General features: G+C 34.3%; 2 protein-coding genes and 1 pseudogene across 2 annotated transcripts; all 3 read right to left on the reverse strand.

Moving 5' to 3' along the window:
* Positions 1-563: 563 nt before the first annotated feature.
* LOC142615254 (uncharacterized) lies at positions 564-7,423 on the reverse strand. The gene is made up of 9 exons (XM_075787982.1): positions 7,175-7,423; positions 6,369-6,485; positions 6,115-6,273; positions 5,699-5,860; positions 5,098-5,216; positions 4,701-4,799; positions 4,198-4,316; positions 1,550-1,694; positions 564-940 (listed from the first exon to the last, which is right to left on the reverse strand). Exons 1-5 carry the CDS (start codon positions 7,193-7,195, stop codon positions 5,202-5,204), a joined length of 474 nt encoding a protein of 157 aa, XP_075644097.1. The 5' UTR covers positions 7,196-7,423; the 3' UTR covers positions 564-940; positions 1,550-1,694; positions 4,198-4,316; positions 4,701-4,799; positions 5,098-5,201.
* Positions 7,424-7,478: 55 nt separating this feature from the next.
* Positions 7,479-19,548, reverse strand: LOC142616398 (disease resistance protein Roq1-like; annotated as a pseudogene).
* A 6,185-nt stretch (positions 19,549-25,733) lies between these two features.
* On the reverse strand, positions 25,734-26,582 carry LOC142616399 (uncharacterized). The gene is made up of 2 exons (XM_075789261.1): positions 26,079-26,582; positions 25,734-25,907 (listed from the first exon to the last, which is right to left on the reverse strand). Exons 1-2 carry the CDS (start codon positions 26,580-26,582, stop codon positions 25,734-25,736), a joined length of 678 nt encoding a protein of 225 aa, XP_075645376.1.
* Positions 26,583-27,330: the final 748 nt, after the last annotated feature.

The raw sequence follows: 27,330 nt of genomic DNA on the forward strand, positions 1-27,330 counted from the left end.
CGCTTGAAGTCCAAGCCTCACTGACCCAAATATATGACATTATGTAGCTAAGCCCACGGGTTACTACCACACGACTAAATGTCGAAACTGCCCTTCCTACCCAGTTGCTAATAGAGAGACGTAGATCTATAATCTATTAAATTATCAACATAATGAGTCAAATTGTACAAATACTGATATAAAGCTAGTTCTACAAAATAAAATAAAAAACTAATATAAAGCTAATCACAAAGTGTCATTATTATGTAATACTAGTAGGTAACCTGTGTTATCGCATGAGAATTGATATATTATTAATCATGAGTTTATTCATGTTTAAAAGGCTCAGTTAAGTCTAAATTTATATTATTAACCAGAAAATTTCATAACAAAACTTAGCAGTATATATATATATATTATTTGTTCCATTTTTGTGGTTTGAAAATGATATTTATGTGCAGCTGGAAGTCGTTGATTAGAATGAGTGGTGTGTTAAGATAGAGCAGATGAAAGGAGGGGAAGAGGAGATGATAATTAAGCACAATTTCACATCACGTATGCACTACCATTCTCCAATAGACCATTTAAGGAACATATGAAATGAGCAACCACTACTTTTATTACATCCATTGCGTTCAAATGAGTTTAACTTACTTAGAAATAAGGGGAAACAAATAATAACAATTTATTACAGTGGAAATCATTTAGAAAATAGTGCAAATATATCCAAATGAGTTGGTATAACATCATTGTCTAAACATTTGGGACTAATCTTCAAAGTCGAGTCAGTACATTGAGGAGGATATTCCTCAAGGGTTTGTTGTAAATAATATTATGATGGGACATTTGTTCTTAATCTTTGAGGGCCTATTTCTACTAAGCCACCTGAAAATTGAGCGAATCCACAATATCACTGTAAAAAATAGTTATAGCACCGAATTTGTCAAGAGTTTGATGAAACCTAACACAAAAAATGAACACAATGATTACATAATGGCAAGATAATAGGTCTGTAATTTAGATAATATATAAACTATCAAGAAAATATATTAAAAGGCAACCTTTATAAAGAATAGTCCCTTTCGACTCATCTCTATTCAGTATTAATAGTATTATTACAAACTCATATAATGTGTCCTCTCCTGTAATTCCAATTCGCATGAAAATTGCTCTAGGTATTATAAGTTCTATTGCAATTTTGTTACAAACTGATTTGGAAGCTGAATTATGATGCCATGCATAACTAGTCGGCAAGTCCACATCAATTCACAACAGAAATGTACTGAATGTCTAGTAGTATAGATCGTTGTGAATTAAGTTCAATGCATAATTAACCATTATTCCTCACTAAAACAACCACAATAAGCAGGACCCAAAAAGATCTAACCTTGGCAACTGAATCCAATACAATTGACACAAAAAAGTGTAGATAACATTAGATATCCATGCCCATCATTGTAAATTCAGTTCAATATATAATTAATCAAACACCCATTAACCATTATTCCTCACATAAACAAACCCAATAAAAAAAAAAAAAAAAAAAAAACCACATTTATAAAATTTATACCTGGACTATGGCTTGCATAGTACACTCTGCAGTGGAGTGCTCTACGGTTTTGGCTTTCAATAGTCTGCCCTTTACTAATCTCACTAACAATCTGCTAAGGTCATTTTATTTTTAAAGCATTTACTAATTTGTTCCAAGCAAGAACCTACAAAAAATGATACACAGAAACAAACCTAAGTAAAAAAAAATTTACAAACCACATAAAAGCTTAAAACACACAAATCTAAAACTTACATGACAATTTCAAACACCATATCTGCTATTCCAAGGAACCACAATGAATCACACCAAACTAAAACTTATATGACAGTATTAGTTAGAACCTTCGAGGTATGTATCATAATTTGTGTGAGGGTATGAAGAAGCATATAAAAAGTTAAAATAGAAGAAATACCTCTTATTGTTTCTGTAGATTAAACCCAATTTATCACCACTTTTAACCCCATTCCTCCCCTTTTCTCTTTTGGGTATTACAAAAAGTATTGGAAAATTTTAGCCCACAACATTCTCATAAACTAAACATAATTTCACAAATGATGATTTAAAAAATGGAATATTATACAGGAACTCCTTATATTGCCTAATTGTGCTAAGTGTTAACATATCCTGGATTGTACGATAACTTAAAACAATATATTAAAGTAATCAAAATATAATGCAAACACAATGAACATGATAAATCAACTCTAACATTTGTGAAATCACCCAACAGGAAAATCTCACATATTTGTGTAAAATCAAGTCTTGATAGTCACAAATTTACTATCAATATTGTGGTATCCAAAACCATTGTCGCTGTCCCATATGCTAACGCATATAAAACAGTAAGAGCTTCTGTGTCCACAAGGCCTTTTCTGCATTAAGTAACATGGTCTTTCATTTTTCATCCTCTCATAACTAACACAATTTAAAATAATGAAAATCTTCTTCAATTTTCATCCAATTTTGACTGCTAAGCCTTAATAAATGATTTTGTAAATTATCAAAGGATTAATTAGCATGCAAATATTTTCTACATTAGATACCATATCCATATGCTTAACTTATATTTAGGAATACCCTTTCCCTGAGTAGATCTTATTTATACAATTAAAGTATAATTACTTCAAATTCGTTAGACTACAAAGTACAAAGAGGCCAAACACAAATATGAATAAGGATTTCCTAAACTCTACACCCACAAAACGCAATACCACTCCCAAAATGACAATAAAATGTGACATGCAGGTTAGGAATTTAAAAAAAAAAAAAAAAAAAAAAAAAACTTTTCTGAGTTTTCTCTTTTAATATGTACATGTGTCAAAATTTTAAGCGTGATTTTCTCCTAACTTGGCAGCACCTCCTCCTATTACCTATGCTATGCGTGGGGTACCCTTCTATTCAAAGAAACCATCTCTAGATAGATACTAAGATTTGAAAATATTTGACCCAATACACTAACATATTCCATGAAGTTTCAATTCCTATGAAAATCAAATGCCTTTATCTAAAATCTGAAATTCCCAGGAAGAGAGAGAGAGAGGATAGATACAGCCACTTTATGGTCTATTAATAAATGTCCAATTCCATGCAAACCAAGAAAAGAAGACAAACTGGACTTCATCCAAAAGGTTCTCTCCATTACACTAAGCAGGAAAAGAAATGATAAAAAACAGCTATTCACATGTATTTAATCATGACATATTTAGTAATCATGTGCCTTGTGTAGATGATTTAATGAATAGTATGATTTAATAGATGTAGGTGGTCATCTAAATCGCTATGTAATGTAATTGATTGGCAGAGATTCCTTCAAACAAATTTGGCAAAAAAGTTGTCCAAGAAATAAGGCAGCATATTCTAGCAAATACAATTGCAAAAAGAGCACCAGAACAGATGAAAAGCTTTGCAGTTCTCCACTGTTGAGAAACTGAAGCACCACTTCAAAAACCAACAAAAGCTTTTTAATTTCTCAAAGCTTTTCTAATCAATCTAATGAATCACAAAGTCAAGCAAAAAACAAAAGTTAGCATCTTGTTATATTTTTATAATTTTCCTCACACTTTTAATAGCAATTGAGAGACTACAAATGCCTACTTTTGGATCAGCACAGCAACAATGTAAGAAAAGGAAAAATGGAAAGTTTGAAGGGAGGATTTTCAGGCTTGTCATCATTCTTCTCATAGCAATTAGTTTTTAAAGGATCAAATGTGTTACTCCAACTCAAAGACAGCATAACTTCAAGTTCAATAATATGATGGTCATTTTATTGCCAATAAGAACTGCCTTAAACATTAAGAACTTCCAAACAAACTCAATGGTATTGGACATCCTGTGAAATGACCACATCCTTCAAATGACCCGTATTTATTATTTTAAGAAATCTTGCTAATAAAGTTATTATGATTTATGAAACCACTTGCAATTATGATAGCATCACACAATAAATTTTAAAATTTCAATCATAATTGATAGAAAAGATCACCAAAAAAAAAAAAAAAAAGCCTACTCAGACAAATTCCAGCAAGGGAATTCCACAGTTGGCTGGAGTTTCGATAGTTTATCTAAAACATACATGGGAAGAAAAATACAATTTTTCTCCCATTTCAATTGAAAAATCAATACATAAAAACTAAAAAAAGAGGGTTAAAAAATTGAACGAATCTCACCTAGATTCTTCATTTGGGATATGATTCCAATATCTTCAATCACCTATCCTGGTGATTGCTAACCCTTTTGAAGCAATGGACAAACAAACACCACCCATTCTTTTATGCAGCCAAACTCTCTGCATAAAGCCAATTTTTCAACAAATCCATATCAAGAAAATCATATAATATGAATAATACAAACAGGAAATAAGCCAAAGAACCATATCAGGGAGGTACCAAAACTTTATGACAACAAAACCAAATAATTTTATGCCCCTCTCAATTAATTAAAATAAAGTCTAAGATTCCTAAATTAAAATTTATTTTCTACCCCTCATTTTCTCAAAACCTAATAAACTAAAACCCCATCACAGGGCCGTATTTATTTCCTAATAAATGAAAACCCCATCACAACCAATCAAAAACCATATCTAAAAACTCGAAACTTTTAATTTTTACACACTTTCTCAGCACCCAAACAGAAGACAAACACACACACACAGATATAGAGAGAGTAATACCTTAGTACAATCATCGAATACTTTCCGAAGAACTTCAAAATTCGAGGGCAACTTCAATTCCCAGAATCAGAGACCCCAGAAAGGAAAAAAAAAAAAAAACTGTGAACGCAGATATTAGAAAACAGGGAAAGGCTTAGTGATTTTTGTAATCCAAAATAGGAAAAAAAATATATATCGAAAATTTGAGAAACTAAACATTTTCATGGAGAAGCCAAAAACCTAGAACAAAAAGGAATCAAAACCAAGATGAAAAGCCAAAACTAAAATCAATTTTTTTTTCTTGTAATTTTTGTAAGTTATAAAAAAGAAAAAGAAAAAGAAAACCTATCCTATCAAAGAGTTTAAAAAAAAAAAAATCAAATTTCATACCTAAATGTTATAAAAAAAAAAATCATACCTAAATCTAAAAAGGGGGAAATAATGTACCGGCGCCAGTTCTGATAATCTGATGGTGGCAGCGACATTCATGAACACTATCTCTGTAACCTTCTCAAATCTCAATCATTTTTTAAAAACCTGAAACAAAATCAAATCAAATCTAAACCTATCCAACAGGAAAACTCAAATAAAAGTAACCATTGATATCGAGAGATTCTTTTGAAATTTCATAGCATTCATTGAAGAAGAGGGGAGCTGTATATTGAAGGAGAGGAAGGATTTTGGGTTTTGATTATTGTAGAAGGGGAGGTGAACCTGAAAATACGCGGGTGTGATTATTGTGGAAGAGCAGAATGTTTTATTCAGCTAAAAAAAAAGGGAGCACAGCGCTTTTTAAAATGAAAGTGAGTGTAATTACAACTGATCTCACTTAAATTTAGACAGATGGATGAAAATTAGACTTGAAAGTCAGTTTGTTGGTGGTGCTAGCCTGAGATGTCTCTCTATCTTCCCCAACATGAGATGTTTTTGTTTTTCATTCCTCTCCAAATGGTAGAAAAAAATGGCAGAATGACTGGTTTTGTTTCTTTGGGTATGAAAGAAGGGAAGGGGAAAAAAACCTTGAGATCATCAGGTGAATAATCATTCCAGCATGAAAACATATCATGTCCTGAATCTCCGCATTTTAAACAAATTTTCAAACTTAAAGAGCCACTCTTGTACTTTTCAGGACAGTCTTTTGCTCGGTGGCCACTCTTTTTGCAGATAAAGCAATCTTGTCCCTGAAAAAGAACCAAGCAGTAAATCAAATACCCAGATATGGATGATGATCAGAATCAAAGGCCCATCATAAATAGATAAATGCACAGATGCACATGAGCACCCACAAACACATATGCATGAGCTAGTGTGCACATTACATGTATGTATGTGCATAACATATATACAACTTAGGGTAAATATAACAACAATTAGTAGCGCAGGAAATAAGTCCTACAATAAATAATAATAAAAATCCAATATTCATTCAACAAACCTTTGGGCATTGCTTTGCATTGTGCTCCAAACTCCCACAAACAAAGCAAGGTTTCTTCTGCTTAGCTGCTGTACAGTTTGCCACTGTATGACCTTCTTCACCACAATTAAAGCATGCTCCCCAACCGCTATCTGGGGGATCAAAATACCTTGGCCCCCGCTGAGAGAATGGAAATCATAGAGATACCAGACTAAGCCTTTCAATAGGAATTGTATTTTCAAAATTGGCATTTGAGAGCAAATATTTGAACTCACAAGAAGCTTCCAAAAAAAAATGTTGTCGGTTATTTCAACAGCATTTGGATCAACAGGCTCAACCATATTTGAGGCTTCCACTGTCTCCTCCTCCTCTTTATCGTTCACAACAACAACCTAAGGCAATATAAATCTCCAAAACAGTCATATACAAAAATTCTCATGACCCACCAAGTAAGCCAAAAGTCCATTTTTACTCAATTGTCAAAATGGGGAAACTTATATCCGCATATCCAATATAGAAATATCAAAATTTTAATATATATACACAAATAAAAAAGACAAAACTTGGGTACAATTCCTTAAATGCTAAACATTAAGTTCTCAATTATATTCAAATCTAATGAAGCAAAAATATTGCTATCTTTTCCAATGACAATTAAATTCAAGAGTAATGCAACAGTCACAAACTATTTTACTATATTTTTACAAACTATGAATGTGGCAAATTCTTACTGGTTCTCATCTGCCCACCATTATCATTACTTTTTTGCTTACCAATAACCACCCTTCACCGCATCAGCAGTGTAAAAAAAATTGTAAAATAGTCCTGTGGCTTTAGCATTTTTCTAAATTCAATACAGCTGTGTTTAAATTTAATTGGGAACATAATCTTGTGAAACTAAAAAACTATACCTAAGTTTTAGGCACAAAATATAAATATATAAAGCATAATTACAATCAATTGCAGTTCAATATGTTTCTTCTTCACCTAAAGTTGGCAAAAATTAACAGCTAGGGTTGAAGTAAAATTGGGCGAAACAAACAGAGCCTAAGATATTAAAAAATATAAATAAAAAACTCACGGATTGGTCTTGAACTTCCATCTTCTTAATCTTCTTCTTCTTAACAATTTTCTTATTACTCCCGAAAGGAACAATTACTTTTCTGCCACTGCCACTGGGAGATTCAACCACCTCCCCTTCCAATATAGACGAAGAAGATCCATTGCTCCCTGAGTTCCATTCAAAACGCCGGCGTCGCCGTCGTCGGCGGCGGCGGCGGCTTCGGGAACCAACTTGGCGGCGCGCATCAACAGCGCCTTCTCGACGATCTTCAGGCTAAAATCTTTGTTCGCCGCTTCGTCGTCGTCGTCGTCGTCGTCGCTGCTCAGTACCAAGAAGGAATTGACGGCTTGGCAGAGCCGCTGGGTTCTGTTTCGTCTAACATGGTGGCAAGAGGCTGGGTTGAAGGTGGGAGATGGTCTAACATGGTGGTGGTCCTTAATCTCTCCTTTACAATGCCTTGCGACTCTCTCCGTCCCCTTCTCTCTTGTGAAATCAGTGATTTCATTGGGTATAAAAATAGCCTCTTTGGTTTTAACGTGACTGCAAAATCAAGAGAAAACTTAATTAGCACAGTAATTCACTTGACACGATACATAAAAGTGGTTATAATGGGAATGGGCCCACATCCATTTAGCCCCATGGAGCAAAATTCCCCTTCAATTTCAGTTTATAATTGAATAATTGGAAAGATAATTATGAATTGGTCACCACATAGATGTAGACATTTGGCACAAAATTAGAGTTCTAATTTGGAATTACAGTTTTAGTTTTTCTCTGTTTCACCTGTTATTATATAATAACTAGTATGTAACCTATGTTATCGCACGAGAATTGATATAATTTAATAAAGCAATAGAAATAAATATATTGCATTTTATTATATAAGTAATACTATTGGTTTTATTATTTATTTATTTATCATGAGTTTAGTCATGTTTAAAAGACTTAGTTTATTCATGTTTAATAAAACTTAGTATTATGTAATTTTTTAACAAATATTTTTATCATACAAAATTCTAATGAAAGAATGTTACATGGACATATATATTCAAGGTTGATTCATACACAGTACATATAACTATGATTAAGCTGCTTTATTACAAACAATTTTTAACAAAATATTTTAATCAATTAAATGTGAATCTCATAACAATATATAACAATAGAATAACGTAAATCTCATAAAAAAATTATCAATTAAAAATTACTAAAATTATGAACATAAAACGTAAAGACAAACAAATAGGATAAGTACTAATTGGGTAAAGAAAACTACACAAATAATTTTTGATATTTGAAGAATAATGGGATTACAACTTCCTTTCGAAATTGGGTAGAGACTCGTGCTGATAACGTATTATGAAAAAGAAAAAAAACATGCAATATCAATGATAGGAAAACAAAACAATTTTATAATTAAACAATAAAAATTATTGACAAAAATGAAAGAAAATATAGGCAGATGAAAGATAATAAACATACAACATCAATCATAGGAAAACCACAAAATTATATAATTAAACAATAAAAAATTTACACAAAAAGGAACGACAGTATAAACAGATGAAAGAAAGTAGTAATCAAACCTTAGAAATGGTTGGAATTCGTTTTGCAGAGCATAAACCAAGACCATGAAAATTGTAAAGATAAGTACAATCAGAATATCTGGAGAACCTCTTCTTATATAAGATACAAAAATACCCAAATACATGCATCATTGATACCGAGAAATTCTTTTGAAATTCCATGTGGAAGAGGGAGGTGAACCTGAAAATACTTGGGTGTGGAAAAGGGAGGTGAATTTGAAAATACACTGGTGTGGAAAAAAAAAAGAAAAAAAAAAGAAGCACATCGGAATTACAAATTAGACTCCAATTTCATATTTACATTGACACGTGACACAACAATAGATTAGAATTCTAATTTAGAATTCCAATTAGAGTTTCTCTTTACTTCACCTATTATATATATATATATATATATATATATATATATATATATATATATGTGTGTGTGTGTGTGTGTGTGTTGCCAATTAGTGGCTGTTCCATAATATGGAGCTCATTTAAAAACTTAAATTAGACAAAATTTAATAAAAAAAGAATTTGAATATATCACATTATCGATAAAAAAAATGATTTATTACAATTTTCTTCTTTGAGTTTCATATTTTAAAAATTGCTACATGATAGTTCATTATTAGTTAAAAAATGATTTATTACAATTTTCTTCTTTGAGTTTCATATTTTAAAAATTGCTACATGATAGTTCATTATTAGTTGTCAATCTGAGTAGATGCGACCGGTTTAAGAAAATTAAATTTATATAACATATTTACTTTTATGTAGAATGTTTTTATAAAAATATTTTAAATTAAAGACATCCTTTATAACATATAAATCCAAAGTAAAGCATCAGATACGCAAAAGTCTTAATTTCATTACACATCGGCGAAGAGTAACAGCAACAGAACATAAAAGGTAACTAGAACACTATTGCTTTCTTCGCAGTTTCTGTCATTCACTGAAGTAGACAAGCAAACTTCATCAATGATAGTCCTAGTTCCCAGTAACATACAATATTCACTCTCTCAATGTAAGCACAATGATATCTAATCTACGTCTACCCCAACCATTTTAACCGGACTCACATTGCAACTCACGTAAGCATTTGTTACCATAAGCATTGCCTAGCGTACTTACTCAGTACAATATTGGAACCCTTCAAGATTCTCGTACTCAACGAAGCAGCAGTGTCGGAAGAGACATCGGTATCTGGTGGAACAAAGAGCTTTTCGATTGAAATTGGGACATGGGTCTCTTCTGGGATATTGAGATTGTGAGTTGGTATTGGGATGGGTTCGGATGTGGTTGAGAGGGTGGAGTTGAGTGCAGAGAAGAGGGTGGATGTGGTTTTTGTGGGTAGTTTGGGTTTAGGGAGAAGATTGAGGTGGGTGTAGAGAAATGGTGCTTTGTGAGGAAGATGAGGAGTGTAATCTTGGTAGCTGATGAAGTATTACCATTTCGTTCTATCTAAAATTTTGTTATGTTGCGTATCTGATGGCCATTCCGTAATACCACTATTACTCAATTCTAATTTCTCCAAACATTCCATTTCTGGTTGAATATGGGGGAACTTTTCAAGCCTTTCGCAGCCTCCTAGATTCAAATATTTAAGAGACTTCAAATTGATCTTGCTGGGAAGAATTTGGAGTTTTTTGCAATTATAAAGACTCCATTCTTTAAGCTTATAGAGAAATCCAATGGCTTCATGGACCTCAATTAAATTTCCACAACCACGCAAGATCAATGTCTCTAAGTTTGAAGTGCGCAAACCAGGTAATTTTCTAATCGATTCACACCCTCCCAAATCAATACTTCTCATATTTTCATACTGGAACTCCTACAGAGAGGAAAATAAAAACGAAAATTATTATTTCCTGAAATTCTGAAATAATAATGTTTTTGAAGAAATCAAAATTCATAAATACAATTACAAACATTGATACCTGCTTAAATATCTTCTCCAATCTAATGCTACTTTCCCGCATCCCGAGTGCAACAAGTTGTCGAGGGCAATAGTTGGATGGAAAGTTAAAAGGATATTTTGGCCATTCAGGAAGCCTTAGTCCACTGGGGAAATACGTAAGTTCTTTAGAAATTTCAAAATTATTAACTATTAGAAATTTGAGATTTTTCGTCATTTTGAAAGCTTCAAGTTGTAATGGCACTTGTACTGGAGTAGGCGAATGCAGCATTATACCACGAATATAATCAGAACCCTGGTTGGATAAAACATTAAAAAACCGTATATCACAATAGAATTTACCAAAACTAAAAAATTATACTAATAAAATTTTTTTTTCTTCTTTTTTTTTGGGAACAATGTTAAAAAGAAACCATATCAAAGGGGAAAATTATTACTTATTCCTTGTGAAAGGACAAAAAAAAAAATGAAGAAAAAGAATTTATACCTTATTTCCAGTTAGTACTTTAATAGCATCCTCATGATTGCATAACATGCTACGTTTTCTGAGGATTTTTGGCGATTCTTGCCGGACAATTTCCATACCCATTTATTGTATTAAGTCATGCATTGACAATGTACCAAGGAGATTAATAGTTATGAGGGATTTATCAACAAGTATTGGAATACCAGACTTTGGATATAAATTGCACTTGCCTAATATATTTACAACAAAATCTTCAGACCTTCCCTTGAAGAAACATGAAATATCAAGAAATATATTCTTTTCGTTTTCTTCCAATCCATCATAACTTACCTTAAGTATTTGATCAATTTCTCTATTAGGATATTTTTCATATTGACGTAGTGTACTTTCCCATTCAGGTTTTGTTTTCCCACACAAATTAGAACCTATTATTCTTAGAGCTAATGGAAGCCTTCTAGCATAATACAAGGCTTGATTTGTAAGTTCAGAATATTCTTCATCGGGCTCAACTTTATGGAAAGCATATTGACTAAAGAGTTCAAGAGCTTCTTGATTGTCTAATTCATTGACCTTGTAAGTTTTAGTTGTACAAACTTTTCCAAGAGTAGTTAGCAAGAGTTCATCTCTTGTTGTTATAATGACTCTACTTCCTAATACCAACCAATCATGTTTTCCAAGAAAAATTTCTATTTGTTTTGATTCATTCACATCATCAAGAACCAAAAGAACCCTTTACTATGAAGCCTTTCCTTTATCTCATTTATTCCTTCGGATACATTGTTCACCTTCAAATGTTGATTTTGTAAGATTGTAGAAAGAATTTTCTCTTGTAGCTTAATTGTGCCATCATCTGTCCTTAAATTTTCTCTGACAATTTCTAAAAAGCAACTTCTTTCAAAATTATCAACAATTTTGTTATAAATAGCTTTTGCGATTGTAGTTTTACCAATTCCTCCAAGACCATGAATTCGTACCATTCGTACATCATTTGACTTAACATCTATAAGAGATTCTACATCCTCGGCACGAGAATTTACTCCAAGAGGGTATTTATCAACAAATAAGAGTGTTCCCTTTATTTTGAATTTTGAAATCTCTTCAATAATTTCCTGGATAAATTTAGTTTCCAGACCACTGCCATTGACAAAAGAGACATAAGTTCAACTAGTTGGAAATATAAATATGAAAATATACTAAATTTAAGATGTCTAATTTATGCACAGCAAGAGACATAAGTTCAACTAGTTGAAAATATAAATATAAAAATATACTAAATTTAAAAGATGTCTAATTTATGCACTGCAAGAGACATAAGTTCAACTAGTTGGAAATATAAATATATAAATATGAAAATATACTAAATTTAAGATGTCTAATTTATGCATTGTAGCTCACACATCTAATCTTTTTTTTTTTTTTTGGGACCAAGATACTAATTAGTTTTTTGGTGTCAACAAGATATGAACTCTAGATCTCTTATTCAACTATCAGAGACTTTATCAGTTGAGCTAACTGGAATCTACAACTCACACGTCTAATCTAGTATATACTAATATCTTTCTTTTTTTTGAAATAATAAAAGAATTTCTATATTATATAACTCTCATAGACTGCCTCATTTAGTGCAAAAGTGCAGGGGTGTAGCCATAAATTTTTGGGGAGGCAACTTATGATACTAATTTATTAGTCTATACAAACCTCTATATACATGCACAAACACAAACATCTATAAACACATAAATTAGTATCCTTCATAATGAATTCTTAATATTTATATTTTAAAAATAAGTCACCAAATTGTATACCGAAGTGAGTAAAAAAATTTCAATTGAACTAATAAAGTATTCAATGACATGAATAATCGAAAACATTAATAGACACGAGAACACATTTTTCAATAAAAAGTGAATGTGAGGGGAAACAAAAATTCTCTATAACTGCTAGACCAATTGAACAATTTTTTTTAAGAGCATCATTGGACTTACTCAAATATTTGGCAAGGCTAAATCTCATTTTTTTAGGCTAATTATTAGTAAAATGTTAAATATTTACATATAGTAAAAAAAAAATTTAAAAATTTTGGGAGGATTTTGGCCCCCACTTAAGCATGTAGCTCCACCCTGGCCAAGTGATAAGTGATATAACTAATTTTACGCAAATCTATAATTCTACCACTTATATAACACTTATTTAACATTAAATGTTAATCTATACTCCTACAGCTGCAAGACTTCCTATGCCAAAAAATTTATTTTTTGCTCCAACTTTGAACACACCAGGGGAAAAAAAATTGAAAACGTTTGGAGTAATGCCAAATGTACTCACAGGAACCCAAATGGAAAAATAAATAAATCCCACAAATCAATTTCAAATGGCACAACCATCACAGCTATAAATCAACTCACAGAGGAATTTTGCCCCTTTTGTTTCTATAGTGAATTACAGAGGAAAAATAAGGGAGGTTTGTGCATCTAAACAAGAGGGAAGGTCAGTGTAATTTTTCAATTAAAAAAGTGTCATTGGAATCAGAAAATGAAAACTGAAAATATCTAAAAGGTGTTCTCTTGTTGTTTTTTTTGCTTTTTAAATTGATATATCAATTTTTAACTTTCCAAGCTCTGGTTTGGATTTACTGCTTCTTATTTTGAAAGTTGAAAATTGTTCATGATATCATTAATTGGAAGGATCAGTAGTGATGAATTTTAGGATGAGATGACAGATACTTAGTATACTGACTCATTTAATGAATTAAGGCCCATCTCTCGTAAATTATTTTCATCCAAAGGCATCTTGTGGCACCCAAATTTAGAAAATCTTGAATTGTGTAAGATTGTGGTATTTGATCTTGAAGGACTGGAGGTTGGCGATGACCCCTAGAGAGCTCTTGCTCAATTAAAAACTTTATTACGGTTTTTATCTAAGCTTACATATACGAGGAAGAATGTTTCACAAGGAATTCAGCACTTTCAAAACCTAACATCATAGAAAGAGGAACTATGGGGACTTGGGATTATCTCTCTCTTTGAATAACTTTTAAATCTCAAGGATCAATAATACAAAATTGATAGCACAAAGATTAGTTTAAAACTAACTCAAAGACAAGGATCTTTTTGCATCTTAACCTTGTGTTAAAAAAAAAAAAAATCAAGTGAAACAAGATTTTTCTTAAAATCTGGCTACCAAACAAAGCTGATATTGAAGTATTCAATAGAGTTGTTTTTTTTTTTAAATTTTTTTGGATGTGAGAGACCGGAACAAGTTTCATAAATTTACAATGTGAGATACTTTTTTCCTAGGATTACTTTGAATAAAAAGACATGGCTAAGTTTCAGAAGATGGGCTATATCCATGCATTTTTGCTTAATGGGCTGGAAGTACTTAGAGAGCATTTAGTTTGATGTGATGTGTTATTGATGTGATGCACGTTACGATGATGTGACATTAATATTTTTGATTTATTTTATTTTTTTCTAATATTACCAAAATCTAAAATTACAAAATATATCACATTGCCTTAATCTAATCACATTCCTAAATAATGTAATGTTGTATTCTTATATTGAGATTACATTAATGTAAGATTACAATAATGTAATATTATGGTGTAATATAATATCATAACGAACCAAACGCCCCTTTAAAGTATGTACTTGGAAATTAATTACTCTATCATAGCCAGAAGGACGTAGTTTCATAATTGCTTTTATTATAGACATTTTTTCTTCTTTTCATATTTTTAAAACTTAGGTTGTGTTTGGTATTGGCTAAAAAAGTCAGTTTTTTTTTACTATTTAGCATATTTTTGCTACTATTCAGCTTATTTTTGCTATTATTCATAAGTCACATTGCACTTTTTGGTATTATTCAAGGGTCCCACTATACTATTTCAGCTAGTTTTTAGCTTTATCTACCGTACTTTCAACAAAAAGTTTTCAATTTTAACTAAATAAGTTGTTCCCAAACAGACACTTAATTTAAGCAAAATAATTTATAATAGGCCCCTAAATATCTAATTAAAGTCTTGCCCCTTTTGTTTCTGTAGTGAATTACAGAGGAAAAATAAGGGAGGTTTGTGCATCTAAACAAGTGGGAAGGTCAGTGTAATTTTTCAATTAAAAAAGTGTCATTGGAATCAGAATATGAAAATTGAAAATATCTAAAAGGTGTTCTCTTGTTGTTTTTTTGCTTTTTAAAGTGATATATCAATTTTTGACTTTCCAAGCTCTGGTTTGGATTTAGTGCTTCTTATTTTGAAAGTTGAAAATTGTTCATGATATCATTAATTGGAAGGATCAGTAGTGATGAATTTTAGGATGAGATGACAGACATTTAGTATACTGACTCATTAAATGAATTAAGGCCCATCTCTCATAAATTATTTTCATCAAAATGCATCTTGTGGCACCCAAATTTAGAAAATCTTGAATTGTGTAAGATTGTGGTATTTGATCTTGAAGGACTAAAGGTTGAGGATGACCCCTAGAGCTCTTGCCCAATACCACAGGAACCCAAATGGAAAATAAATAAATCCCACAAATCAATTTCAAATGGTACAACCTTCACAGCTATAAATCAACTCATAGAGGAATTTTGCCCCTTTTTTGTTTCTATGGTGAATTACAGAGGAGGTGAGTGTAGTTTATTAGGAAAAATAAGGGAGGTTTGTGTACTAAACAAGACGGAAGGTCAATGTAATTTTTCCATTAAAAATGTGTCATTGGAATCAGAAAATGAAAATTGAAAATACCTAAAAGGTGTCCTTTTGTTGTTTTTTTTGCTTTTTAAATTGATATATCAATTTTTAACTTTCCAAGCTCTGGTCTGGATTTACTGTTTTCTTATTTTGAAAGTTGAAAATTGTTCATAATATCATTAATTGGAAGGATCAGTAGTGATGAATTTTAAGATGAGATACAGAAATTTAGTATACTGACTCATTTAATGAATTAAGAAAAACTTTAGGAGTGTATGTACGTCAAGAATTGTGCATCATCATAGAATTCTATAGAATGGAATTCTTTTTTAAAACAACCTTTCTCAAAATCAAAATTTTTTTCTTCCTAATATCCAAAACATACAAAATGTATTTAATAAATTTACAAATGAAAGAAAACTATCTCTCCCTAATATCCAAAACACCAAAAATAAACTACTAATAAAAACCACAAAGACTTTCAGAACCTGAAACCCAACAAAATCATGATTCAAAATAAATCATAGTATTATTTATAACTTTATTTACAAACAGAGCAAGCTTCATAATAGCAAAGATTTTTCTAGTTTTCCACTCTATTTTTTTCTTTTCTTTTTTTTTCCCCTTCTTTTAATTGCATCATATGTAAACCGAAAGTTAGATTCACACCCAAGTGGTGAATAAAATGTTGCATAACTAATATTTCAAACAACAATTACAGGAGTTTTGATTATCATTTATGCTATTACAATTGGATGAGGTGATTTTTTTAAATAAATTTAGAATACTAAGTATTTTTAACACATACACACAGGGGGAGAGGAGAGAATAATTGAATAAGGTGAATAATTGATATCTATAATTCATCATCAAAATTTTGTTTTTGGTATATAAGATATAAAACAATTGAAACAATTGAGAAAACAAAACAATTGGTAAAATGTAAAATAGAAACAAATTGAAAACTACTAAACAAAATAAATATACTTCTACGGAATTAAAAATCATTCCAATCAAGATATAATTATATTATTCTTCTCTTTGTACTTCTCATGTTTCTATTTGATTATTTAAGAAATTCATGCCTGCATAATTTCCTTTAATTGATCCATTGCCACACTAAAAGATTTATTCTTTTTTTTTTTTTCATTTTATACTAATTGATCTAAGTCTATATGTTATAAGGACATACATGATGGCATGTTTGTTTTATTCAAACCTACTATACCAGAGCTTAATAAAAATGGAAACAAAACAACTAGTTAAAAAAAGGAAAAAAAAAAACACCAAAACACTAAAAGATATGTGCCTATTTACCAACAAAAAAAAAAAAAGATATGTGCCAAACAATGCAAAATACATCCAAGGGTAAGATTAAATATGGAGTATGAAAATCATAAAATAGGCAAATTTTAGTAAATGAGATGTGAAAATGTAATCGATAGTAACAAAAAGAGTGGAAATTTCCAAACAGAAGCAATTAAAAATTCAACCAAAAAAAAATCATAGAAATAGATAGAGTGTTGAAAAATAAGATAATATGTTTAGAGTTAGAAATAATTAAGAGGTAATTAACAGTGAAAATGAGGAGAGGAAATGTTGAAGAAAATGTAATGGAAGAATTTCATAGGTCATTAATGTGATAATTGAATAAGCTATTAAGAGAATGACTTTAAAAATGTAAATGAATGTGAGAATAGTTGATAAGGCGTAATAGGAGTAATATTAAATTCTATATTTTAAGTATTAATATATAATAATAACGTATAGATGTATATATAGATAGATATATAATGGTTTTTAAGTGGAGTTTGTATTTTGTATTTGTGTTAGAACCTCATCCTCTCCTTTGTGTTGAGTTTGTTTGTTTGTTTGTTTCTTCTAAAAAAAGAATAGATAAATATAGATTTGAGTGATTGATACAACTCACTCATGCATTTGGAGAACATTGAATATTTTGTCTATCATTATTTATACTATTTATAAGGGGATTCTCCTCTTTGAACTATACTTTTATGTGGTTCAAAAATACTATTAGAAGAGACAAAACTTAAAGACAACTCAGTAAAAATATATCTCTAACTCTACGTAAAATGCCTACAAAATAAGACATGTTTCTACTAAATCATGTCTTTAAAAAAAACTTCTCAGTCTACTTTGATATTTCCCTCACGCCTCAAAACCACGTTTCAACTTCTTTTTTTTTTTAAATTTATCAAGATTCACTAGTTTCTTTTATTTAATATTTCTGTTTTTTTTTTAATTTCTAATTTCCTTAATTCCTAATCTCACGTACACTAGACCAAAAAAAAAAAAAAAAAGAGTACTATTAGACTAGATATGTGTGTGTGTGTGTATTTACAGGTGCAAATATCCATATTGATATAAAATCCATGAAATTACAATTAAATGAAAATATATGAAAAAGTTTTCATTGAAATTAACAATTCTTCTTGTGTTTTTTTCCCCCCTACATGTATAACCATATATTGTCATTTAATTTATCCATAAAATGAAAATAATTGAATACTCGGAGAATATTAAAAATACGTACTTCCCCCTTTTACATGAATTGTGGGTCTCATCATAAATTTAATTAGTGAGACCTACAATTATGTGAGAGTGGGAGAGTATATATTTATGGCATTTCGAGAGTATCCAATAATTACCCTCCATAAACATCATTTGGATTTTTTTTAAGGAACAACATTAATTGGAATTAAAACCACTGAATTCGCCAAACCCTGCAAATAAAAAATATAAGTGCACCTATGTAGCACAACTTTTGGGCTAGTTATTAATAATAATAAAATATTAGTTAAACAAATTGACTTGTTGACATATTATTTAAAGTTTTTAATGGTTGAATAAGAGATTTGGAATTCAATTCTCGCCTGGTGTCTTGGTCTGATAATATAGAGCTATCATCAGAAGCAAACGCCATAAGTTGAATCTTTCTCAAAGAAAAAAATATTTGAGAATTTTTTTTTGCCTCTAGGAAATCAGATTTAGTCTTTGCACACTTCACCAAAATGACAAAAAATCTTTTGAAAATTTTCTATAAAAACAATAGGTGAAACTCTTTAACGGTAAAATTTTATATTTCAAACACATTAACCTTAATTTGTGAACTAAAATACCTCAGTAGTAGAAGACATTACCAAAATAAAATACTTTCAAAACATATGAAATAGTATCTAGCTAGAGATTACGACAAACCGTTAAAGTTATAAATTTGTTAAAGAATGAGACTAATTATAAAATACATACCCATTGTAATGGCATCCACACAAAGTACCAACTTTATTTAGAGCCGCTCTCCAATTTTGCACCTTATCCTTGAATGCTTCTTCATGTTTAGTCAGGATGACTCCAAACTCTTTTACTTGTTTATGTACTTCCGACGGGTCCACTTTGTAAAAAACCGGCAACACAATTTGACCATTTTTCTTACACTTGAGAATATAGTCAAGTTCATCCAAACTCCAAGTAGAAGATGCATAGTTTTCAGAAAGTACGGCAACTAAAATCATGGACAATTCAATTGTTTTGAAAAGTTCTGCTGAAACATTTTCTCCTCTTTGAAAGTTATCATCAATAAAGGTGATAAAACCTGCATTACACAGCTTGATGTAAATAGTTTATAAAATTATTACGGATATCGTCACCTCGAAAACTCAAGAAGACATCAAATTCCCATTTATTTGTGAAAGAAGAGGAGGTTCCTTTTTTGTTGTGGATAGCCATAGGTATGATCTGTTAACTGAAGATTAAGAAGATGTAAAAAGAGGAGGAGAAGGTAAGAAAGATTAAAGATGTGATGAAATACCTTTTTTTTTTTTGAGTTTTTTTGGATAAAGAGATGAAATAGGAATTATAAGAGATAAATAAATAGGTGAAATGTGTGGAGGTTCGCGGGTGAGTTGAGAGAATTTGGAAGGTTAAAACGTGTGCATTTGATTAGGAAATTTATGAAAGACTGAAACTTATCACCAAGTGTGCAATATAAAAGAAGTTAAGAAGGCTACGGTGGCTCCTAATAGATACTGAAAGAGGAATATATATATATCAAAACAAGTAGCCCCGATCAATGAGGCAGTCAATAAAGTGTGACGACTCAAAAAAAAAAAATTTATATAAGTAAAGAAGTGTATATATATGAGTCCATTTGTTGTACATATATGACCTACACTGATTATATGGTAAACTAGTTAGTTAGAACGCATATGTTACACGTTCAATACTTGTCTATCAATCAAAAAAAAAAAAAAAACTCCTGTCAAATTTTACTTAGGAATAGGTTTGGTTGAAGTGTTTTAAGAGAGGATAGAAAGAAGAAGAGAGACAATAAAGGAGAAAATGACTTTTTGTGCTGTTTGGTTAGGATAGAAAATGGGAAGTATTTTTGGTGAGGCCCGGCCATACATTTTCTCCTCTAGCTCACCAAAACCAAGTTCTCCAACTTGGAGAGTGATGATGCCGAAAAATCACCAATAAGCTGCAAGCACTCTCAAATCGAAACAATACCTACAAAACGAAAAGAGAAAACCTAACAGAGAGCACCAGTGTGGTGCTGGCCAAAAACCCTCCGAAGGTCAAGTTAGATTTTTTCACAACCCTAGAGTGCCAGAGTTGAGTCAATAATGCGTACCTTAATTCATGAGGGTTTTAGGGTATTTATAGTAGTGTAGGGTTAATCTCCGTGCCTTGACCATGAAGTCCTTTCCTTATAAAATTGGAACTCTTTTCTTTTACATACCTTCTAGAGTTCTTTTCCTTATAGGAATCCTTTGATCAAGGCTTAAACGTGTGACCCAAGAATTCTTCTCATACACGTTTGCGTAGAGATCAAGCAAAGCCACATCAGATGTAATTATAAAGTGTAAATCCTCTTTAGGATTTCTTGGGGCTAATGGCTACCGCGTTGTATCTGTCCGTCCACTATTGATCCGACCTCCTTGTCTGTCATTATCAATCTGTCACCCTTGTACCGTCACATCAATCACCTAGATCCATCATGTTCATTTTAATTCACCTTCAGTTGCCCCCTCATTCCATGAGGCCGTCAAGTTTCTGCTGCGGTCTTATGGAATGACGGTTAGTTTTGACTTGTGATAGGATTGTTTTGATGGACACGTTGGAACAGTCATAAATGTACTAGGGACACGTGGTGGTATTCCACTGGTGGTTTGTTGGAATCGATGTGCTCCTTCGTTTACCGCGCCATTTCCTCTATATATACTGTCCATCCCTTTTACTTTTACACTTTTGGAAATTTTTTTGCTGATCAGAGCGCAACCGTCTACTTTATGTGATCCGTCGCCTCAAGAAGTTGAAATTCGTAGTCGTCCTTTCAGCTCGTCCGTCGCCTTTTGATATCGTCCACCTGTGAGTACCTTTTTCGCTTGTTAATTTTTGTTCTTTATTTCGTATGTTGGTTCATCGTCAGTATAGTTCTAGAGTCTTAGGTTTCCTTTACTCGTCATATGTAGGTGTCAGATGTCTAGTGAGGTGTCAAGTGGTCCGTCTTATGTCCGCGAGGGAGCGGGCTACAAAGAGGTGTTCCCGTCAGGTCAAGTAGACCAAGACACCTTTAGCGAGGAGAGGGAACCGTCAGCTAGCTCTCCTTCCAATGTGGAAGATGAAGGGCAGGATGAGGATGGGTCTGAGTATAACTCAAATGATGACTTAGACAGTATAGATCCACCGATCTAGTCCGTCATAGGTCCTGACGGTTTCAGGGAATTTGTCATGCTTCCTCTGTGGACGGTGAATGATTTCATCTTCGGCATTAAGCAGCCACACTTCAATACGCTTAGGCAGAAATATCAGATACCTAATAACATTCCCATCCGTCTACCTTTTAAGTCCGAGAAGTGCTATTACAAGGGCCTTGAAGACGTTGGTGTGTATGAGCAGATGCTCAAAGCGGGCCTTCGATTCCCATTAAGTGGTTTGCACCATCGTCTCCTTCAGTACTTAGGTTTGGCCGTCTGTCAAATCTCACCAAATGCTTGGAGAGTTTTCCTAAGCGTTGAGGTCTTGTATGGTGTGATGTCTGACGGGGCAAGACGGTTGACAGTGGAAGAGTTCTTTCATTGTTATCGTCTGTCTGAGATTACAAAGTCGAAGGGTATGTATAGCTTTGTGCCGAGGAATCTGGTGCTTAAGCTAGTGTCTGAGACCCCAGATTCCAATCGTAACTGGAAGGGTCCATACTTCTTCCTTTAGGGAGACAATTGGATGTGTCATCCTGACGATCACGAATATATGCCGGTGGATAAGACTTGGGGGATAATGCCTCCATCCGATATGAGCCTTGTCTTACTTTACAATTTTTTATGAGGTTTTGAAGTTATTCTAACCGTTCAGTTTTGTAGTTAGGGACCGTCCACCTATTACAACAGAACAATTTGGCTTTTTAGAAAAAATCTTTCAGACCACCAAGTTGTTGAAGAGGACTTGGATAAAGCTTGTCACCTTGGACACCCTGCATTGGTACTATGACGGTCCAGAACCTATAGCTGCTACCCGTCGATACGACTCAGGAATACGCAAGCGTAAGTCTTTTAACTTTTAACCGTTGCTTTGTCGCGCAACATTGTTTTCATCCGTCTACTTTTTGCAGAAATGGATGATGCCAGGAGAAGAGCTCTTATCAAACAACAAGCTCTCAAGAAAAAACAAGGTGTTGACCCTCCCCCCAAGACGGGTTCTTTTCATCCGTTCGCAAAAAGGCTACCAGCTGAAAAGGTTGACCGTCACAGTAAGAAACAAAAGTTGGTGACGAGATTGCCTGCTGGTCAAGGGTCCAGTGTGACGAAGTTGCCCCCTAAGCTAGGGATAGGTAAGGGCAAGGGTCTGATGGTAAATCCTGATCCCGTCAAGGAGAAGCCCCCCGTCTTGCTTCGCGAGGATTCGTAGTACGCCCTTGGTCAAGTAACTTCTATCATCAAAGAGGAGGATTACGAAGACCTAGGCAACCATGCAACAGAGGCAATGGGGGAGACCTGCTTATTTAGTCTTACTTAGGTTAGTGCCCGTCGCTTACTTGTTTCGTCATGTTTTTACCTTTTTTTTTTGCTTATATATTGTTGGTGCAGACGGTCGTGATGGCTAAGGGATTAATGGACCGGTGCCTTGCTCACGAGAGGACGTTGGAACGTGTCCGCACAAAGTCTAAGGCAACGACAGAGGAGCTTGATGAGTTAAAGCTCTGGAAGCTTCGTCATGAATAGAAGCTAAAGTTGTCCAAGCAAGCTCGTGAAAATTTGGAAAAAGAGGTGGAGTTATTGAGAGAGACGGTGAAATCTAATGAAGACAACATCCGTCAAGCCAAGATTGATGCTGTAAAGGAATATCGAGATTCCGACGCCCTCTTGGCCGAACTGGGTTCCTCCTTTGGCGACAGATTCGACGATTGTCTTCGTCAGGTGAAGGCCTCTTTTCCTGATTTGAACCTTGCTCATATCAATATAGACACCTAGGGACAAACCCCTGCCCACCCCGTCGACTCTGAAGAGACAGAAGAGCTTTTTGGCGAAGGTCCTAGTGATGACGAGGCCCTAAAGGTTGGTGAAAAAGGACCCATTGAGGACGACGCCCGTCAACCTTTACCCAAAGTCTCTGATGCTAACGAGGATACCGTTATGGTTCAGGAATAACATGTATTTATTTTTATTTTGAATATCAGAAATGTATGGGAGAACAGCTGATTCCAACCGTTGTCATTTGCTTGTTATATTTTGTAAGTGCTTTGACTAATTCTCAATGAATCCGTCTTCTTTTGGCCGTCCTTGTTGATTCTTATTCTTTTTTTTTAATGACCCGTTCACTATATCATTTTAATGAACGTGGTCTTGAGACAGTCTGTCTGCTATGCGGATTTTACGAATCTCATCCTTTTAGGATGGTCCGTCCACTTTGTGGGATTGGTGAGCTTGCCTTTTTAGGTGATCCGTCCATTATGTGGACTTGATAAACTTTCATCCTTGTTGGATGATCCGTCCACTGTGTGGACTTGATAAATTTTCATCCTTCTTGGATGATCCGTCCACTGTGTGGACTTAGATAAATTTTCATCCTTCTTGGATGATCCGTCCACTATTAAGACTTGATAAATTTTCATCCTTGTTGGATGATTCGTCCACTGTGTGGACTTGATAAATTTTCATCATTCTTGGATGATCCATCCACTGTTTGGACTTGATAAATTTTCATCCTTCTTGGATGATCCGTCCACTGTGTGGGCTTGATAAATTTTCATCCTTCCTAGATGATCCGTCCACTGTGTGGACTTAGATAAATGATTCGTCCACTGTTTGGACTTGATAAATTTTCATTTTTGTTGGATGATCCGTCCACTGTGTGGCCTTAGATAAATTTTCATCTTTCTTGGATGATCCGTCCATTGTTTGGACTCGGTAGATTTTGAGCAAAATACATTCCATATGTTCTGAATAAACTCCTCTTATTATAATGGATTGGTAGACTATTGTTCATACAAAATAAGAAAAATGCATTTTGGCTCTAAAAGTACTTGTAGGAAATAAAAACCATACCTATCTACTAGAAAAAATAAACTGGAAATGAGGAGGTACATGTTGTTGTTGTCTTTGCTCTTCGTCTACTAGTAGTACTTCTTCAGGTGCTCCGTGTTCCATGGATGACTCAGCCTTTTTCCGTCTAGTGTCTCTAAGTAGTATGTTCCCTTCCTATGCCATGAAATGATCCTGTATGGTCCTTCCCAGTTAGGTCCTAGCTTCCCTTAGGAGGCATCTTTTGTAGTGCCAAGTACTCTTCTTAAAACCAGATCTCCCACCTGGATGTCCCTGTGCTTGACCTTGGAGTTGTAATGCTTTTCCATCAGGTCCCGGTATCGCACTAATCTCAGTTCTGCTGCGGTCCTGACTTCGTCCACAAGATCGAGCTGTAAACGCATCTGTTCGTTATTCTTGCTTTCGTCATAGTTCTCCACCCGATAGCTTGTTAGACCTATTTCTGCCGGTATGACGGCCTCACTACCATATGCTAATCGAAATGGCGTTTCTCCTATCGGTGTTCTCGTCTTTGTCCTGTAGGCCCATAAAACGCTTGGTAATTCATCCGGCCATATGCCCTTTGCCCCCTCAAGCTGGGTCTTGATAATCTTAAGCAAGGACCGGTTCGTGACTTCAACCTGTCCGTTGGCCTGCGGGTGGGCGGGTGACGAGTAGTGATTCTTGATCCCAAGCTGGGAACAAAAAGTCTCTGAAAGTGCTGTTAAATTGTTTCCCGTTGTCCGAAACCAGCACCCTTAGAATTCCATACCTGCAAATAATGCTTCTCCATCCAAAACTACGGATATTCTTCTCCGTGATAGTGGCCAGAGCCTCTACTTCCACCCATTTGGTGAAGTAGTCAATGCCAACTACTAAGAACTTTAGCTGCCTTACCACTGTTAGGAACGGACCCATGATGTCTAATCCCCATTGTGCGAATGGTCATGGGGCCATCATAGGGGTGAGTTCTTCCGTTGGTTGCCTTATGAAATTGCCAAATCGTTGGCACTTGTCGCAAGCTCTGACGTATGTGTGGGCATCCTTCTGCATTGTTGGCCAGTAGTATCCTGCACGGAGTAGCTTGTGCACCAAAGACCTTGATCCAGAATGGTTTCTGCAAACTCCTTCATGGACCTCCCTTATCACGTAGTCCGCTTCTTCATGGCCAAGGCATCTTAGGTATGGTCGGGAGAATCCTCTTTTGTATAGGACGTCTTTAATCAAAACGAATTGGGCAGCTTTAACCTTCAACTTCCTTGCGTCCTCTTTATTGTCTGGCAGCTTGCCATCCTTGAGATACGCCGCTATTGGAGCCGTCCAACAGCGCCCATTGCTTACCTCCTGCATGCTAGTGCCATCTAATAATGATGAGAGCTGGATGAAGGATAATACCTAGTTGGGGATAATCATAGGTTCTGCTGAAGCTGCTTTTGCGAGTCGGTCGGCATCTTGGTTCTCTTCCCTTGGGATTTGAACCATCTTGATTTGGAGGTTATTCGTTTGACCCTTCACTTCCTTAAGATACCTTTTCATCCTTCCATTCTTGCACTCATAGCTCTCGTTAACCTAGCTAGTCACGACTTGAGAATCGGAGTATACGACCATACTCTTAGCTCCTGCAGCTATTGCAAGGTCCAGTCTTACTATCAAGGCCTCGTATTCCGCCTCGTTGTTGGTTGTAGAGAAGTCAAGTCGAATCATGCATTCGATCTTATCTCCCTCCGGGGTGTGGAGTACAACTCCGACACCTTTAGCATGTCTATTGGAAGATCCGTATGTATGGACTCTCCATATGGGCGTCTCCTCTGCCCCTCGGTCTTTTATGATAGTGAATTCAGCGATGAAGTCTGCCAATATCTGTCCTTTCACGGTTGCCCGTGGTTGGTATCGAATATTGAACTCACTCAGCTCGATCGCCCATAGCACCATCCGTCCGACAGCTTCAGGACTGCTCATTGCTCTTCGCAAGGGTTTATCTGTCAGGACATATATGGTATGCGCTTGAAAGTATGGTTTGAGTTTTCGCGCTGCAGTCACTAGTACGAATGCGAGTTTTTCCATTTGAGGGTACCTTTCTTCTGCTCCTCTCAGGGCCCGGCTTATAAAATACACGGGCTTTTGTACCTTGTCTTCTTCTCTAATAAGAGCTGCACTGACCGCTGCTGAGGAGATGGCAAGGTATAGGAACAATTCTTCTCTCGGCATAGATGGATTGAGCAACGGCAGAGCGGAGATATACATCTTTAAATCTTCAAATTCCTTTTGGCACTCGTCTGTCCATTCAAATGATCTTTTCAGTGTGCGAAAGAAGGGGAGGCATTTGTCCGTCGCCCTTGATACGAATCTATTCAAGGCTGCTATCTTGCCGTTCAAACTTTGTACTTCCTTTACCGTCCTTGGAGGAGATAGTTCTAGGATTGCCTTCACCTTCTCTGGGTTGACTTCAATGCCCTCTAGGATACCATAAATCCTAATAATTTTCCTGCAGTTACCCCAAACGCGCACTTGTTCGGATTCAGCTTCATTTTGTATGATCGAAGAGTATTGAAAGTCTCCCGGAGGTCACTCATGTGATCGGACTCCTGAATGCTTTTCACCAACATATCATCTATGTAAACCTGCACGTTTCTGCCAATTTGGTGCGTGAACATCTTGTTCATCAATCTCTGATATGTGACTCCGGCGTTTTTAAGCCCGAAAGGTATTACTTTGTAGCAGAAAAGTCCCTGACTTGTTACGAACGAGGTTTTTTCTTGATCAACCTCATCCAATTTAATTTGGTTGTAGCTAGAGAAGACATCCATGAAGCTCAAGAGTTCATGTCTTGCGGTGGAATCTACCAAGGTGTCAATGCGCAGGAGTGGGTAACTATCCTTAGGGCAAGCCCTATTCAGATTTGTGAAGTCGACACACATTCTCCACTTCCCATTGGCCTTCTTGACCATTACTACATTTGCCAACCAATCCGGGTAGTACACTTCGCGTATGA

The sequence above is a fragment of the Castanea sativa genome, chromosome 11, assembly GCF_040712315.1.
Source record: "Castanea sativa cultivar Marrone di Chiusa Pesio chromosome 11, ASM4071231v1".
NCBI classification, from domain to species: domain Eukaryota; kingdom Viridiplantae; phylum Streptophyta; class Magnoliopsida; order Fagales; family Fagaceae; genus Castanea; species Castanea sativa.

What these genes read in the sequence shown, in the direction of transcription:
- LOC142615254 (XM_075787982.1), bottom strand. Translation starts at nt 7,195, where the DNA reads ATGGAAGTTCAAGACCAATCC. An exon ending in TGGAAGTTCAAGACCAATCC is followed by an intron (nt 6,486 to 7,174) that starts GTGAGTTTTTTA and finishes ATATTGCCTTAG; the next exon opens with GTTGTTGTTGTGAACGATAA. An exon ending in TTTTTTTTTGGAAGCTTCTT is followed by an intron (nt 6,274 to 6,368) that starts GTGAGTTCAAAT and finishes CCATTCTCTCAG; the next exon opens with CGGGGGCCAAGGTATTTTGA.
- LOC142616399 (XM_075789261.1), bottom strand. Translation starts at nt 26,582, where the DNA reads ATGTATATCTCCGCTCTGCCGTTGCTCAATCCATCTATGCCGAGAGAA. An exon ending in ATGCTAAAGGTGTCGGAGTT is followed by an intron (nt 25,908 to 26,078) that starts GTACTCCACACC and finishes GTGACTAGCTAG; the next exon opens with GTTAACGAGAGCTATGAGTG.